Genomic DNA, 16887 nt, shown 5'->3' on the forward strand with positions numbered 1-16887 from the left:
AGGTGCCTCTTTCTAAGCTTGTTTTTGGGGGCTCTCTCAGAAATGAGGCCTGTACATTTCCTTCAATGTTCAGCAGTCACAAAGCGAACATACTTCCAGCCACTCTTACTCAGTGACGTAGATACTGCCATGCCTGCTGTTAAGAGGGTCCAGGAAGCTAAGCCCGGCCCCTGGAGCCAAACTTTGCCCTCTTGGGAGGGGCTTTGTTTTTTTTTTTATCACTTCCCCTTTCCTGTTCGAGGCTGATTCTTGGTCCACACTACACTGCTGGTCACCCTTCTGCTGCCCCTGAACCCTGGACTTCTTAATGCCAGGGCCACCCACTGTAGCACTGTGTCAAGCCCTCTGTGCGGACCCAGCATCTGTCCACCTGATGGGCGGTGTGTCGCCCACAGACAGAGTTGCAGCAAGCTCAGTGCTACCTCTGTACAGACATCACTCTCACTCACCCGCATTCTGATTCTCTCATGTGAGTAGGAGAGAAAGGGGTGTAGACAGGCAAGACGTAGGAATCACAGGTGTCTTGAGTATATAAGAACCCAGGCACCTCTGTGGTCATCATGCATTAAGAACATCAGAAAGAAGTTCATGGGCGTGGCTTTAAGCTACTGTGAACTGAATTACTGCTCCATTGTTAGTCCACCCAAAGATGCATTTGCCTTCGATATGAAGCTCCTTAAGGCATTTTTCTTGACTCTAATTAATTGCTTATGTCATGTGGTCTGCCAGGTTTTATCATCTTGGGTTATCTCAGTTTTCTGATTGTACACAATTCTAGCCTTCTGCTTGGCTTTGAACTCCCCACCCAAAGCAGGCACTGATGTAGCACCTTCCTGCCGTGCCCCCTTCTGTACCTTTCCCACATCTGTGCCCAGTGGCACATGCAGACATATCTGGATACGTATATTACATTTTGTTTGTTTTTAAAAGTATATTATATTCTTTGCGCACTAGCAAAACACATCATACCACAATTTATTTTTAACAATAAAATACTGTGGACATCTGTCTTGCTGATAAATGAAGCTCTAACCCAGTTTTTAAAAACTGCTGCTCTGTTCCATGGTGTATATTTATCCCTACCTCTGTGGGTGGGAATTCAGGTTCTCTGCAGTTTCTGCTCTTAGACGTTGCTTTTGTAAAGAGTATTGCAATAAGCATCACGGTGCAGATTTGAAAGTAAAGCTGTAACAGAAGTGATAACCACCTCGCACACCAAACAGCCCACTCATACTGGCCGTTCTGGTGTGAAGGTCAGAACTACAGTCACGTGATACACACACAGCAAAGTCACCTAGACTCTGTAGTCAGAATTTTCTTGACGTGAATGTTAGGTCCTTGCCTCTGGATTATGATCCACTATTGTTCTCACGGATGCTCATGTTTCTGTGAGATCCTTCAGCAGCGACATGGGAGGGAAAGTGCGCGGGCACATGCCTGCGGAGCCTGAGGGAGGAAGACTTCCGAGTCAGCGGGCAGTGAGCTGTCTGATGGGAAACACGGAAGCGTCGTTTGACTGTTCACAAAAGCTGACACTGTGGGAAAACCCTTGAACCGGGGTGGACAGGAGGTCATCGTAGCCATTAAGTTTATCCCAGCTTTTGTTTTCTTTACATTTTTGCTTGAGCTGAGTCAAAACACTTTTCTTAAACTTATACAAATGCCACCCCCCCCGATTCTTCAAAACCCCAAATAATTCTAATTCCTCTAGAAGCCATAACACCTGGTGCATAAGCTCCTGGGCTGTGCAGTAAGAGCTCTGCACTTGAACTCCAACTCCACCACCTAATACGTGGATACTTCTGGGAGTCTACTTGAATTCTCAACACTGCTTTGTCATTCGGGGCTTGCTTTTAGTGCTGGAAAAGAGGTTCGGGAGAAATAGTGGGATAGAGGGCAGGATAGGTACTATGTAGGGGCTAGATTGTATTCCTTCTTAATGGCAGAATGCATATGGCTTAAAAATAAGCCTAGGAATATGGGCTAAAATCAGCCTACAAAAAGAGACTCTAACCTAATATTTCTAAAGGAACTCCAGCAGTAGCCAGGTAGCCTGAAAACCAAGCGAATTCTAGTAATTTCTTTTATATGCATTCCACTGGGGGGCATTTCCCAAATATGAACATATTCCGTAGCTGAATTAACAGAAAAAGATTGGTAAGTCTAAAGTTTATTAAATATAGAACCATCAAGGAATTCAAAAGAGCAATGTTTATAGAAAATTACCAGAATTAAAAAAGGGGGTGGCATACTGTAAGTGCAGGAAAAGGAAAGAATGATTACCAGTCCCCAAAACGTTATTCACTGAGCAGTTGACAGCCTGTCGAGATTACCCTTTAATGCCAGACAATGGAAGTGAGTCAGGGCAGAAGCTGTAGGTGGAGGCCTTGAAGGAGAAGCAGGAATCAGCAGCTCTGAGTGACGTCGTGACAATTGGCCTCTGTGTGAGTGGATTGTCTGATTTAGGAGTGTAGCTCTTGGCGCATCTTAGCTCTACCTCGGTGTCAGGACTATTTGAAAACGTCTGCCCCCACCCAGGGCTGTTAGCCCCAAACTAAAAGGGAAGGACTTGAAACAGAAGGACTTCCTTAAATGTGAGTTGCGCCTTCCCTTAGCTTTCCCAGCAGCTACTGTCTTCCGCTCTTTCCCATTCATTACCAGACTCCAATCCTCTGGGCAGCCGACTCAAAATCCTTTCCTTGAAATCGGTGACCTTTGACCACAGACAGGAGATAAGTTAAAATCACAATAACCATCCCAAGGGAAAAGAAGTAGAAGTCTGGTAAATCAGACATACAGCAACTCCGGGAACGGAAGCAAGAAGGGAACTCGGGAGCACGCAGACAGCTTGCAGAGCGTCATGCCCCTCTGCAGACAGGGCCGATGCGCTGTTCTTCTTCATGCCTCACAGAACACACACCTGGCACTCCGTTACCTTTAATAAATACATACTGAAGAGACCGGTCATCATTGTGTCCCTGGAATAAAAACGCTGGATAGTTTTGGGGCCACTGGCAACTAAATTAGCAAACAAAAAGATAACGATGTCGGTGAAACGAAGCAAATATCTAGTGACTGTGGTTGCAGTTGAAGGGGGAATGTTATTGAAAGAGGAGAGGTCAGCACGATAACCCGTCCTGAAAAACACTGCTGTTGGCGATAGAAGACGTTCAGCCTTGAACACAATGCCTGTCTTTAAGACAATTGTGTAGCTTCTAGTACTGTGACAAGGGGCATGGAATTTCTGATGCAGACAAACCCTGCAAACACCAAACCGACAGCGGCGTGATCTCAGCCTCTGTTTGACGTCCTTCTTTTTCATGTCCACTTGTATGAATCTGTCCCATTGCTTTCCCCTGAGACCCAGACTCTGATAACAGATGCACTGTGTTGTATAGCCCCATCTGAACCATCCGGTCTGAAGTGTGGCTGATGTCCTGTGGGCTCCTCATGTGGTTCAAGGTCAGCGTTACTTTAGGTAAAGTAATGTTGTCCCAGCTGCCCCAGTGTCACTTGTCCAGCATAACTATGTCTGCGTGTCAACATGGACTAGCCAATGGGTTAAGCATTTCACGTGCCATTTTCTTTGCTCCTCAAAAGGACCCTTTGCAGTAGGTACTACAGTTGCCATTTTCCAAATGAAGCATCCAAGGCACAGAGGAGGGGAGGAACGTGCCTAAAATCGCCCCATCGGCAGGTGCTCAGAGCTGGTGTACTTGGCCTTCAGAGTTCCATGCCTCTGGCTTGCTAGTCACCTGAGGCTGGGTCACCTACAATCCACTGCATTGTTTTTAATTCCCGTTTATCCACCTGTCTTTCCTGTGACATTTAAATACTACTTCGTGGACAGGACCATTTTTGTCATCTCCGTTCTTAGTCTTCTGATCTCGTTCTATAAAATTGTTACATTTTCCAGACGTACTTTTTGCACAGTTTTTCCACTCAGGTGAAACACAAGAACCTCGGCACCACCAGATTTTGGGTGTCTGGTCTGCTCTTCTCCCTCAGATCTTGTAGATGGTGTCCCAGCATCTGGTCCTGCTTCTAGCCGGGTTTTTTTGTTTCAGTGTGTTGGTGTATTGTGTGGGTATGGTTCATCGTTTGTCAGTCTCCTACAGTGAAGCATCAATTTAACACCGATTTCTGGAAAATCTCCAATGTCAGGGTCCTAAAGCAGGTGAGACCCTCCCATCTGCGTATGTAGGTGTGGACCACACTAGATCCAAGGGAAGGTTGTATCAAGGATCCACCACTTTTATGTATCTTTTTAACATGTAAAAATTTTGTAAGTAGCTAATTTAATTGCACTGCATTATAAATATTCGCGAGATTGGGTAGATAGTACATTTTTTCTTGGAAATTCAAATGACTCTTAACATAGGACCTCATTATGTTAGTAACTGTCCCCTTAAGAGTTTTTGGTTGATGTTTATGCCAGGGTTGCAGTCTTCCAGAAAGGTAGGAGAAGATACAGGCCCAGGTCAGGGGAGCCAGTTCAGAGAAGTTAGGGCTTCTCCACCCATTTTCTAAGATTGCAGTTTCATCTTCAGGGGACCGGGAAAGTGTCCAACTATTTTTCAATAAAAAACTTGTTTGTGAAATTCCTGTGACTTTCATTAATAAAATATTGTTTAACTTCGATTCTTAAGGCAATCCAGTACTCCGTGTAAATAGGTCATCCTCTTGTCTGTTTTTGTTAAGTAAATAAGCATTAGGAAAACTTAACAGCACGTCATTTAAAGGGCTGGGAAACATTTGGGAGGGACCACGGATAGAAATAAGCACAAAGTTTGTTGCATCCTTCTGTGTATCCGTGGGTCCGAATTTAGCCCCCTACCAATAGAATTGCTACAAAGCTCAGAGAGCTCCTGTTGTTTGAAACTATGATCACCAGTAACTTTGAAATAGTAATTCCTAGTCGTGTGTATCTGAGTATTGTTAAGGCATCTTACTGATTAGAATCTTATTTTTATTGAATTGTCTCTGACCTAAGTGTGTGATTATTTGAATTAGTAGCTTTTTAACCTTTTGTTAATCTATAGAAAACAGTAGTTCCTCTACCCAGGAAAACACACGTACATGTAGACACTCCAAATTTAGCACAAAGTATCAGGGAGTTCAAGGGTGGTTGGCCTATTTCCAGATCTGTTTGAAGTGGTTTAGAGGGCTCGGGGGCAACTGGTGTGTTCACAGAGCAGACCGATGAAGTTCTCTTTGACCAGAACCTCTGGAAGGAAGTTGATAGATGTCAAGTGCTTTGTGGATCAAAGTGAGAATAAATAATTGAACAGAAAATGGGCAAAATAAACAAATAGAAGTCAGGCACACACATAAAATTCTCCAGACCTAGATGTCCTCACATACAAAGGTGTATAATTATGTCAGTGTTGTTTTACCGGCCTGAGGGTAAGCATTCATGTGGCTGAAGCAACATACCCATCTGTGTTTTATTAAACTATACTAAGTAGTATCCAGGATTTCCTCATTTGAATATTCTAGCACTACATTATTAACATTTAGGTTTTCAAAATGATAAATCAAGTATTTGTGTATTCTTTCCGAGTTGATTTTAACCTAGGAAAATTTGGATTTTTTTTCACAGTGGCCTTTGTAGCATATTTGACATCAAAATTGAGAAAGTATCTTTGGTGCTTAAGTTCTTTTACTTCTAGAGAAAATGGCCATGTCTATTTAATACATTTATTTATTAGCTTTCATAGTTGCCACTAAATATTTCGAATATCTTCCAAATTTCTCAATGTATCATTGTGTTTCACACCAAACTGAGATGTGTTGGTAGATCTATGTTCTGTAAAAGTATAGTAGGAACCTTACATTTCTGAAAAACAAGGTAGCACATGTGTCAAAATATAATTTTAAAAATGTTCAACATAATTCTCATGTAAATAGGTGCTGAGCGCACGTCAAAATTTCATGTAGCTTAACCAACAGGATGGCAAAGTCAGCTTCAAAAGAGGAATATATATTTACCTCTGTATCCATAGTCATATCGATTCTACATCTATAAATATAAATTTTGGTACCAATCTTCCCCAATACCAAATTTCTTCTTTTTAAAATCACTTAATTTACAGAAGCCATTCATTAAAAAACCATATACCCCGACTTTTTAATAATAACATGTATCCCTGCTGTTCTGGTAATTTTTGGCCTGTGGTTCTCAAACTTTAGCCTACATTAGACTCACCTTGTTAAACAAAGATTGCTGGTGTCTATCTCCGGGGATTTCTTTGGGCAGGGGAAGGGCTCATACTGATGTGGAGAACCCAAACGTAAGTGACAGCCAGCTGCCACTAATTCTTCAGCATCAGAAAGGGAAAGAAAGAAGCTCTTCAAGGGAAGTCAATGCTCTGCCCATTCTAACAGGGTAATTGAAAACCTCCTAGACATGTTATGTGGGCGTCATTTTTAAAAGTTCCATGTGCAAGGGTTCATTTCGAAGCAGAGCCCTTGTTTCTGTTTCTAGGAGAGAAAAAATATGATTTGGTCTCTCACCAAAACTTTGCTTAGGAAGGGATGCTCGCTCCTAGAAATGGGCGGCCCAGCAGGATGTAGAGTGAGGGAGGCCCCTCGGCTTCTCCAGACGGAGCCACAGGCTGTGTGTGTCTCTTTCCAGGACCAAGAAACCTCCTTCCCCAGGGCACTCTCAGCTCAGAGACTCTCCCCACGCTGGTGCTTTCTAGACGGTGAGTGATTCTGTATTTCAGCGAGGGGTGGGGGGCGGGGAAGCAGCAGGGCGAGGCAGCCACTGGTGGCGTGGACTGGAGTTTCCCAAAAGACTCTTCAGAAACCCTGCACGTGGCTCCACGGGGTTGGTACTTGCATCTCAGTGATGTGGACGTGCTGCTGTTGCAGCACACTGGTCAGAAGTCATTTCCCTGGACGCAAGTGGTCAACTCCTCTGGCTCATCGTCTCAGCATCGGGTTGCTCAGGCTGACATTGCCCTTCGTTGCTTCCTCCCCCATCCCCTCACCCCCTAAAACATGTTGAGTGCCTCCCTGAGGCCAGCAAATAGTTCACTAACCATGGGATGGGTACCACCATGTATGTTACTTGCATGTTTGGGAACTTTCATATTATCTTCATTAAACCATCATTTCAGTGTGATACATATTTATCAAAGCGTAGACAATTTCAGTTGCATTCATATCTGCCCTGCTGAGCATGACATTGAATGCACAATAGGTCCATTATTTTCTTACTAGTTAATGAGTCCATTTTGCATTGCCAGCATCTCTCACACCCTAGATGCTGCTCAACTTTACTTTTCTGTCCAGTTACCTACACTGAAGTCCATCCCTGCTTATACGCTCCCCAGCGCACCTACCACCCAGTAGGTCTCTTGTCTGCATGGTTTTCATCATAGAGCTCTCTTTGTTTCACTGTGTATGCACCCGAGAGGATGGGGATGTGGGTGAGAGCGTGACAGGGTGTGTGATGTATGAGCACTATTATGAAGATGAGCGTGAGCATCTACCTGAAATCTAACCTGCATGAATCATGACATAGGTTTTCATTAAAGGCCTGTCAACTCCCTCTGAAGGTAAATCACACTGCTGTTCCTCCAGCTGTTTGATCCCTGGTGATGAGGGACAAAATCACATTTTTCCTGTATCCACAGGGGAGTGGCTTGTATTTAGGAAAATTATGAAAATGTATATGAATTGTTCTACATACCAATGCCTTCTATATATGGTCTTTGATAAAATTACAAGGGTGGGTAATGATCTTAATGCACATGTTAGTTTTACTCTACAAATAGTTTTATTAGAAACCTTTACAAGGCGATTGTAACCGTGGTTAAAAAGAACAAAGAGCAATGCCTTCTCAGGCACGTTTTTTTCCCTCCCGTTGCTGTAAGGGGGCGGAGCCACAACTCTGGTTTCTTAGCTCCTTTCCTTTGGAGAAAAGCTACTCATTAAACATTTATGATTTTTGAATGATTATTTGCACTTGGAGTTTTTCCCTTTAGTTAGTACTATGTGGAAGATCTATTTATGGTATTTGGACTCTGGTAGATAGATTTATGCAAGGAGAAACACAATTTTTTGAATATGAAGAATAAAGAGAATAAATTCTAGAAACCCAAGTTTGTAAGATGTTTTTCTTGCAAGCCAGCGCTACAGCCCAGTCTCTTTTACAAATGATTATATTATACACACACACACACACACACACACACACACATATAATTTGTTCATTTATTGCTATTTTGACTTTCTCCAGACAGAGCTTAGGGACTGACTTTTAAGATGAAATGATTCCTTTGATACCAGATGTGGTTCCTGGCTCTGCCTCTTCAAGATCTTTTCCAAAATGAGAATCACTTCCTTGGGAAGTCTGGCTACCTACAGTTTTTTGGTTTTGTATTTGTCTAGCTTTATTTACTTAAGAAATACGCATGGAGTTGCAGCTCTGTTTGAGGTCCTAATATCTGGAGATGAAAGAATAAGGGAAACACAGGCCTCTGAAGAGGCAGATGCCCGAGGCCAGCAGTTACCTGTGAAGGGAGCGTGAACAAAGTGCAGAGAGGTGGAAGCAGTGAGTTGCTTCCGGGGCAGGGGCACGGGACTGAGGGAGGGCTCACAGAGGAGGGAACGTTTCAGTTGGTCCTTAAAGGGCAGGTAAGGTTCAGGTTAGCAGATGCGATGGGGAGGCAGGGCTTTCTAGGCAGTGAGATATTGGCAGCAGAGGTGTGGAAGCACTCAGGATTTCTTAGTCGATTTAGGGGCTGCGGTGACCCGCAAGGCTGGAATGGAAGGTTCCCGATGGACGTGGCAGGACAGAAGGTTACAGAGGGAGTGCCAGGTCGCAGAACACTCTGAATGCCATATACTTCTTTTTTCCCTAGCAACTTCTGCTGATCGCTTTTATCGAATAGACAGATCTCAGGTAAGTTTTCTTGTGCCTGCTTGTGAAAGTAAAAAATTCCCTAGTAACTATGCTTTATTGGTAGCTAATCTTACAAGTTTTTCCCACAGAAAACAGAAACATTTATACATTTTAGAATGGTATTCTTCAACTAAGCTATACCTTTTTATTTGCCTTGTTGTGATTTACAATTTGTGGGCTGAAGATGATACAACTTGACCTTTTAATTGAAAACAAAAGATAACTAGACTGGTAAATACTATCACTAGGCCACACTTCAAATTTTTATTCACACTGCTACTTTTAAAAACCACGTCCTAGTCAAACTGTATGCCTTTTACAGTTTGAGACCTCAAGTATATATCTAGGCTACTTAGTTTCAACTCGCCACCTCCCAGAGTTCGGTAATAAGAAAATGAAATGCTTATGCCTAATGGTAACACGTGTCCTCACTGTCCAAATTCCCCTGAAAAACCAAAGTGCAGTGTGGGATCCAGTGATGAAACCAGTTGTTAACTGTGTCGTTTGGCCTTGGCCAGGCCCTGGGGGTGGAAGTCCAGGTCATTGTCCACTCATGCTGGGCTGTCACACAGTTCCATGTGGGTGTCACTTCTTTGATAGTTTTAGGGAAGAAGACGCAAGACCTGGTTATACCCAACGAGATCCCGGCCGACTAGGAGCCCAAGTGGGATTCACGTCTCTCCTTCCCCAGCCTCTTGCTATGATGTTGCTTCAGGGAGGGGCGTCCCCTGGTCAGGCCTCCGAGAACTCACGGTGGTCGTTTGATATGTCACAGAATTTCATTATTCTCCAAGACCAAGATGCTGTGCTGTTAGGCTGCAGGTGGCGGATGTGAACGTCCTGTCAGTCATCTGACAGACCGCTTTCTCTTCCTTAGGAACATTTGCACTTTGTGATGGAGATTTCCCAGGATGAGGTTTTTATTCTGGACCCAGATATGGTGTTGTCGCAGCAGGCGGGGACACCGCCAGGAATGCCCGATCTGGTGGTGGAGCAAGCTTCAGGGTGAGTGCGCGTCTCCGTTGGCAGTGCGGCGGTGAGACCGGCCACGGGGTGCCGTCTGTGTCCTGTTTGGCTTCGGGACTGACCTTTCTAATGACATCAAACTATTTGAAAATACAGTAGTGCCCTCCTTATCCGTGGGGGATATGATTTAACACTCCCCCTCACCCCACACACACTCAGGAGGTTTCTGAAACTGTGGATGCTGTCAAACCCTACATACTATGATTTTTCCTATATAGACATACTTATGATAAAGTTTAATTTATAAACTAGGCACAATAAAAGATCAAAAGCAATACCTAATGATAAAACAAAACAGTTACAACAACATACCATGATAAAAGTTATGTGAATGTTCTCTTTCTCTCTTCCTCCCTCCCTCCCTCCCCCCCTCTGTGGTAACCAGTCTCATAACTGAGACGGGCAGCCACCAAGTGACTGATGGGCAGATAGGGAACACAGCGTGGAGACCCTGGACAGAGGGGTGATTCACATCCTGGGTGGACAGAGGGGGACGGCATACAATTTCATCAGGCTACTCAGAATGGCAGGAAATTTAAAACTTATGAGCTGTTTATTTTGGGAAATCCCCACTTAATGTTTTCAAACGAAGGTTGACCACAGGTAACTGAAACCAAAGAAAGCAAAACGGCGGACAAGTCGGGGCTACTGCACAGGTGTGCTGGTTGTGTTCCTTCCCTGTTGGAGGGCGGGTTTCATCATCAGTCTGCCCTGGGAATGGCTGTGTAGAAATGCTCTCTCCCGTCCAGCTTTGTGTCGCGTCTGAGCCCACGTTACCCACCACGCCCACACTGTCTGCCAGACTAGAAAGCGCTAGTGTTTGCATGTGTGCGTGTATATCTTCAACGCCTGTATTAGCCAAATAAAAATTGACATGGGTGATTTGACAATTATTTTTCTCCTCTTCCTCCTCCTTCTCCTCCTCCTCCTTTTTTGCTATATGCAGGCAGCCTAAGGCATATAGATTGTGTAATAACAACTATCACTGCCAACACTTATGATGAGCCACATACTGTGCTGAATGCCTTTGCTGTATCCCTACCACCACTCCATAGTGACTGAATCATCTTACATGGTCTGTGCTGGTGTCCTCATCTGTAAAATGAGAATAATAGTAGCCACGCATAGAATTGCTCGCAGACCAAATGAATTGATGCACCTGAAGCATTTAGAGTAGTTCCTGGCACTTGATAGATACTCATTCAATACTCTGTTATTAAAATCATCTGTAGCATGGTTTCACAATGACCCTGCTAATTTTCTACTAGTATTGTCCTAAACCCGTAGATAAGAAAATTGGTGCCTCGAAGCCTTGTAACTTGCCCAGGATTGCACAAAAAATAAATGGGAAAAGCTGAGACGTAGTTCCAGGTTTTCTGATGCCTGGGCCCGTGAATTTAACCTTTACATTGAATGACTGGAGTGGTATTGGCGTTTCTAGGTTATTTCAAGAATTCAAAAGTATTTATTTAGAGCTTTTTATGTTTCAGGTGCTAGAGTAAGCCTTTAGGGAACAAGAGTACCAGAATCAAAACAGACCAAAATCTCGGCCCTCTGAAGTCTAATGAACTTCAGCCGTTGGCTGGCATAGGGAGGCAAAATAGTTGAAATAAGGGTTTTCCTGGAAAGCACACACGTGCACTCAAATAGCATACTCGAAGCGTGCACATGTATCTATCTATTCGGCATAAACAAAGCTACCCACTTGAGTAACCCTTGTGCCTATTTAACCCTCTTCTCCAGTCTGCTTGACCCTTGCTGCTACGTGAGAGAGCGCCCACTCTGCCAGGGCCCGCTGATGCCTGTGATATAAACGGAGTCTGTGCGGCATTAAGCAAGGACAGGAGTTGGGGGATGGAACAGGGCTGTGTTTAGAAGCCAGAGCTAGTGATTTCGGAGCTGTTTTGGCAGCAAGGGAAAGCCAGCAGGTTCAAAGGCTGGCCTAACGTAACTCTGGGTGTTCAGAAGGCAACAGAGAAGGCTACCTTCATGGTCCATGTATCATAAATCAAGCCTGTTAGTCGTGGGGAAAACAAGTGAGACGCCGAGTCCTACCTCAGAGGCAGTAGGTACTAACTAGAGTCTAGATGGCCTCCCGCCCCACCCGATCTGAGCAGAGGCGTGATTCACAGCCCTCTGATCTGATCCGTCCTTGATCGGATAAGAGGAAACCCAAGCTCACCCCGTCAAGTCCTGGCCAAAAGAAATGGCTGTGTCCTGGGTTAGACCTCTGCTAACTCTGGCTCCACAAATAAAGTAGCCTGAGACTCTACAGGTGCTTGAGTCAGTCCTTCCTTATTTCTCAGCAGTGGCCCACACTGGACAACGCCGGGAACAGTGCAGCAGTGACTGCGGACGGGCTTTGTCATCTTCCAACCCCATTCCTGCGTCAGGCTCCATTACTTCTTTTCTGTTGACATTTCACATGACTTCGTCTTGAAATTCGTGTGCATTCCCATCTGTAAAGAGGGCAGAATCATACAAATAGTTCATGATGGTTGAGCAAATTAAATGCAATAATAAATGTGAAGTACATAGTGAATAAATACTCACCAAAGAGGAATCACATCTGGGGACAAGAATCGTCTTCAGAAATCACGGAGTGCGTCCCGTGGCTGACTTTGCTTACAAGTCTGGTGTCCTTCTCTCTCCCAGAATGTCAGACTGGTGGAACCCTGCGCTACGGAAACGCATGCTGAGTGATAGTGGAGTGGGCATGATCACTCCGTATTATGAGGACGCGGATATGAAAGATCTCAGCCACTCCCGTGGGCTCCAGTAAGAGTTCTCTCTCTCTCTTCTTCTGTGTGCCACTGTGATTCCTGGGAGAGCATCGCGTGGGGTCTTCACCAGCGGGAAAGCTTCTCTTTTCAGTGGTGTGCATGCTGTCTCGTGGCCGTCTCACCCTGTGGTTTGACATTTTATTCACTTGGCTCACGTTTCTCCGCCCAAGCTCCCCATGGAGCTTCGCTTTCCATTTCTCTGGCCCATGAGCCGCACGGAGACCTTTCATGGGGATCTGTAAACATGTTCACACCCCCAGCAGTGTTTGGTTCACCGGAAGCCAGGCCTTTCTGTGCTGACCACATCGTGAAGACGTGCATGCGAGTGACCGTGAGTACTTTGGAAGTGACGTGTAGTTGTCATTCGTGTGAACGTGCTGTCACAGCTGTTTTCTCTGTGTCCAGTCCTGAGCCTGCGGGTGTGTGCTCTGTGGGAGGCCACCAGCAGGCTTTGGTGGCTGAAGCGGAGTGCCGTTCACGTGGTAGAGTCAGCATGTGTTCACGGATCCGAGCAGTAGGTGTGCTTTCTTCTGAGGTCTGATCAGGGTCAGAAGTGGGGTGAACGTTGGAGGTCGCAACAGAATGGGTACGTTTGTGTCCAGCGGGTCCCCCCCTCCTATTAGTCCTCCTTGCCGGAGCAGGTGCGGGGTGCGGTCTGTGGTCACGGCCACACTCGGTCACACCTGATGTTTGACTTCAGGCCCATCACCCTGTTTCTGAGGTTGTGCAAGTTCATTGCAATTCATGGAATTAGGCTGGTTTCCAGTCTGATCCAAGGTCCTCATCGAAGAGGGATAATGGCCCAGTAACCATGAAATCTTACTATTTTTATGAAATAAGAGTACTAAGATTCCTTAGGAGCCTAGGGTTAATTGAAGACACAAGGCAATGCATGGTTTTAATAGGGAGAGAGGAAGCAATTTCCATATGGCAAAGGAGAGAAAAATGAGAAATCTAAAGCTAAAGTTTCATTGTACTTAGAGTGCATTTTAATTGCTTTTCTGTACTACCTTTTGTTTCCTGTTTTGTTGGGGGAAGAGTGGAAAGGAAAAAGTGAATGACTATGGATTTTCCTCTGTAATTAAACCATGTTGTTAGTTTCTGATGGTATTTTGTTTGCTTACAATTCAGGGTGTTTTTCTATTTCTTTTTTATACAGAACTGAGGCTTGTGAACCTGGATGAGTCAGATACCCTTTAAGGGTTTTTAAAAGTGGCCATCTAGTTGTGGGTAGATTTGTTTGAAAATTGGAGTTTTAATTAGCTGCAGAAATAAAAATTAAGCCTAGACAAACCCGATGAGTGTTTTAGTTATTCTTATACACTGGCTATATAAAAAACATAGAGTGTGATGTCAGCCTAGTTTCCCATGCCCTAATTTTCCTACGTATACGAATTAATGTATATATCATGATATGTGAAGTTATAGTTTCTAAAAGAATAAACATTCTTTCCATGAATCACAAGTAAATGTACCACTTTATGTAAGTGGTAAGTAAGCTAAGTTTTTCAAACACTATATAAACATCAACTCTTATTTTTTATTTGGGTTCTATTATCTTTTCAGGGATTTCTCAGTATTTTATTGATCTTCAATTGGCGGCTATTGGTTTTCCTGGCCATTATAGTACCTTAGCTCTTAAATACAGTAGAGCAGCTGAACCTGTTTAGACATTTTTTCTGACCAGCCACTCGGAAGACAAAGGAACGTGCAGACATTCAGCCCCAGCCTTGGAGTCTCCCCAGCAGGACATCCGGACAGGGTGGGGCAGAGACTAGCAGTCCCCACCGCGTGTGTCTGAACCCTTGACTCGCAGCATACATGTGCATGGAATGGTTTGTCTTCTCCAAAATTACTTTTTTAAAAATGTAAATACTATTCCCTACCCCAGTTTGTCTAGGAATTCTTTTAAAAAACTTTTCTTGTGTTTATTAATTCCTTAGGAAGAACATCTCTTTTCCTTCAGAGATCACCTCAGATATAAATAGGTATAATTGCAGTTATGGAATAATACAGTTACATATATAAATATATAATCATCTATGATTTAATGTCAACAATGAGTATTGATAGACCCCTAACCCTACTTGCTTTGCACCGTGGTGAAATAATCTTTACTTCTTTCAACAGCATTTATATTTCACCATCGCTTAGCAGCCAAAGAAACTGAGACTCACGAGAATTAACATATCCATCTTGGGCCCCCCAGGATAACAGGGGCGAGAGCGGTGGGTGGCTCGAATGAGGTCGCCCTGACGTGCAGCCCCACCCTGGCTGCCCTGTGCCACACGATCTTCCTGAAGGGCCCGAGCAAGGCCGGGCGCCCGGAGCCCCGGGGCCCCAGACACCTTCACTTTGGTTCCTATTTTTCTCTCGGGCATTTGCTAAGTGAAAAATATAGGGAGACGACGTATGTGCAATAGGTATATATGACTGAAGATGAAACCAAAAGTAAATATGGTTGAGAACTCATTTTAAAGCAGTTATTTTTGCTCTTAAAAAAGAGATTGAAGCAAACATAATGATAAAATTACTTAAAAGTATTATAAATGTAGTAAAATGCTTCAATCTAAATATGCACAAAAATTATATGCAAGGTGCTCATGTGCCAGCCGTCCTGATTATCAAGTTGTGGCTTTATGTTATTCATGTTAGGTCTTCCTTTCAATTCATAAACTACACAGGGCAGTATAAAATGTGTGTTGTTTTATGGGATTTTTTGTTTTGTTTTATCTTTTTGCTTTCCATCACCTGTATCTTATAATGCATACACTTTTAGAACTTGTCATTTCATTTAACATCGTATTTCTAAAATTTATTCATACTGATATGAAACTTTAAACCAGTTTATCTGATATAGAATGTTACATTATAAACATGGCATAACTTAGTTATCCATTTTGATGTTGATTTCTAGTATTTTATATAAGAATGCAGCAAACATCCTGCTATACATATCCTTCTGTGTTGCGAGGTGTATGTGAAATTTCAGCTTGACGCAGTATTGCAAAATTTACCTTCCCACTGGGAATATTTGGGAATCAGCATGTGAAAAGGGCCTGAGGAATTAGTGCAGTATTCTAGGTACGACCGACATCTGTAGTTTTCAGCTTAAAAGTCCCAGCCAACGCGGAGCTAGGAGAAGGTGAATTGTGTGTTAAAACAAGTGAGTAGGATGTTCCTACTCACAATGCTAAATAACCCTCTATATATATAAAAAAACAACAACAAAAGAGAAATCTTTAATTTACCACATTAATTAGCAAGAAACCACTAAAATGGAATTTACAGAATGATTTATGGCTCTTACTCCATTTATCAAGAGAAAAATTGGTGGCATACAAATAAAACATTCCATGTGATAAGCCAGGAAAAAGAATCTCAGAGTAGAGAAAAAAGACAGAAGAGATAAATAATAAAGATAAAGGCAGAAATCCATAGCAGGGAGAATAAAACAACAACAACAACAAAAACATAGATGACCAAGAATGAACTTGAAAAACTGATTCGTTACAAAGGTAAATAAGAGAGACAAAGTTACGAGAAAACGTGTTAAAAAATAGATGTGGGGAACTGAGAGTGCGCTCCCCAATCCACTCCCCTCCGTGGCAGCCGGTCTGCGTCCGCGCAAGGCACCCTTTCCCCTCCAGACTCGGGCTGACCCTATCCCTTCGGGGTTCCTCGGGGTGTTCTCATAGTTTTAAACTCCAGTTTTTCAGATCCATCAACCTTCCTCCTACTTCAGGGAGAGTGAGACAGAATAAACAAACGGAGCGAATTAGGTCTCTGGTCATTGCTGGCACCAGTTGCATTTATATTGCAATTCCATATGGAAACATCATAATGTTTGAGGAAAAAACATCTACGCCTATATATAATATAGAAATACCACTTACGCGTATTATGCGTCTCTTCTAGGAGAGACTATAATTCCAATGCAGGATTTACAACACATACTGAGTCTGCAAAACTGAGGAACACAGTAAAACCCATCTTTAAGAATCAGTTTTGAAATAAATTGGTGAGAGGTGGTTAATGCACATTGCAACTGTCGTGACCATAATCAATTTGTCTTTAAGTTCAAAAAATATTTTCAGTGTCTAAGAAAGTTCTACTTAAAATAACATGACTCTGGAAAGATGTTTGCTCTTACCATTAATTGTA

The 16887-nt window shown here is 43.4% G+C and overlaps 1 protein-coding gene across 2 annotated transcripts in view; it reads left to right on the top strand.

Annotated features, from left to right (window-relative positions):
* The window catches only part of DGKI (diacylglycerol kinase iota), a 403697-nt gene that overhangs the window by 320798 nt on the left and 66012 nt on the right, over positions 1-16887 (top strand). For both annotated transcript variants that reach the window (XM_045855648.1, XM_045855646.1), the window contains 4 exons: positions 6638-6707; positions 8874-8914; positions 9792-9919; positions 12596-12718. In XM_045855648.1, coding sequence (XP_045711604.1) covers positions 6638-6707; positions 8874-8914; positions 9792-9919; positions 12596-12718 — 362 coding nt within the window. The remainder of the gene's footprint in view (positions 1-6637; positions 6708-8873; positions 8915-9791; positions 9920-12595; positions 12719-16887) is intronic.

This window comes from Phyllostomus hastatus, unplaced genomic scaffold, assembly GCF_019186645.2.
Source record: "Phyllostomus hastatus isolate PE091 unplaced genomic scaffold, TTU_PhHast_1.1 phas_scaffold_114, whole genome shotgun sequence".
Lineage (NCBI taxonomy): Eukaryota > Metazoa > Chordata > Mammalia > Chiroptera > Phyllostomidae > Phyllostomus > Phyllostomus hastatus.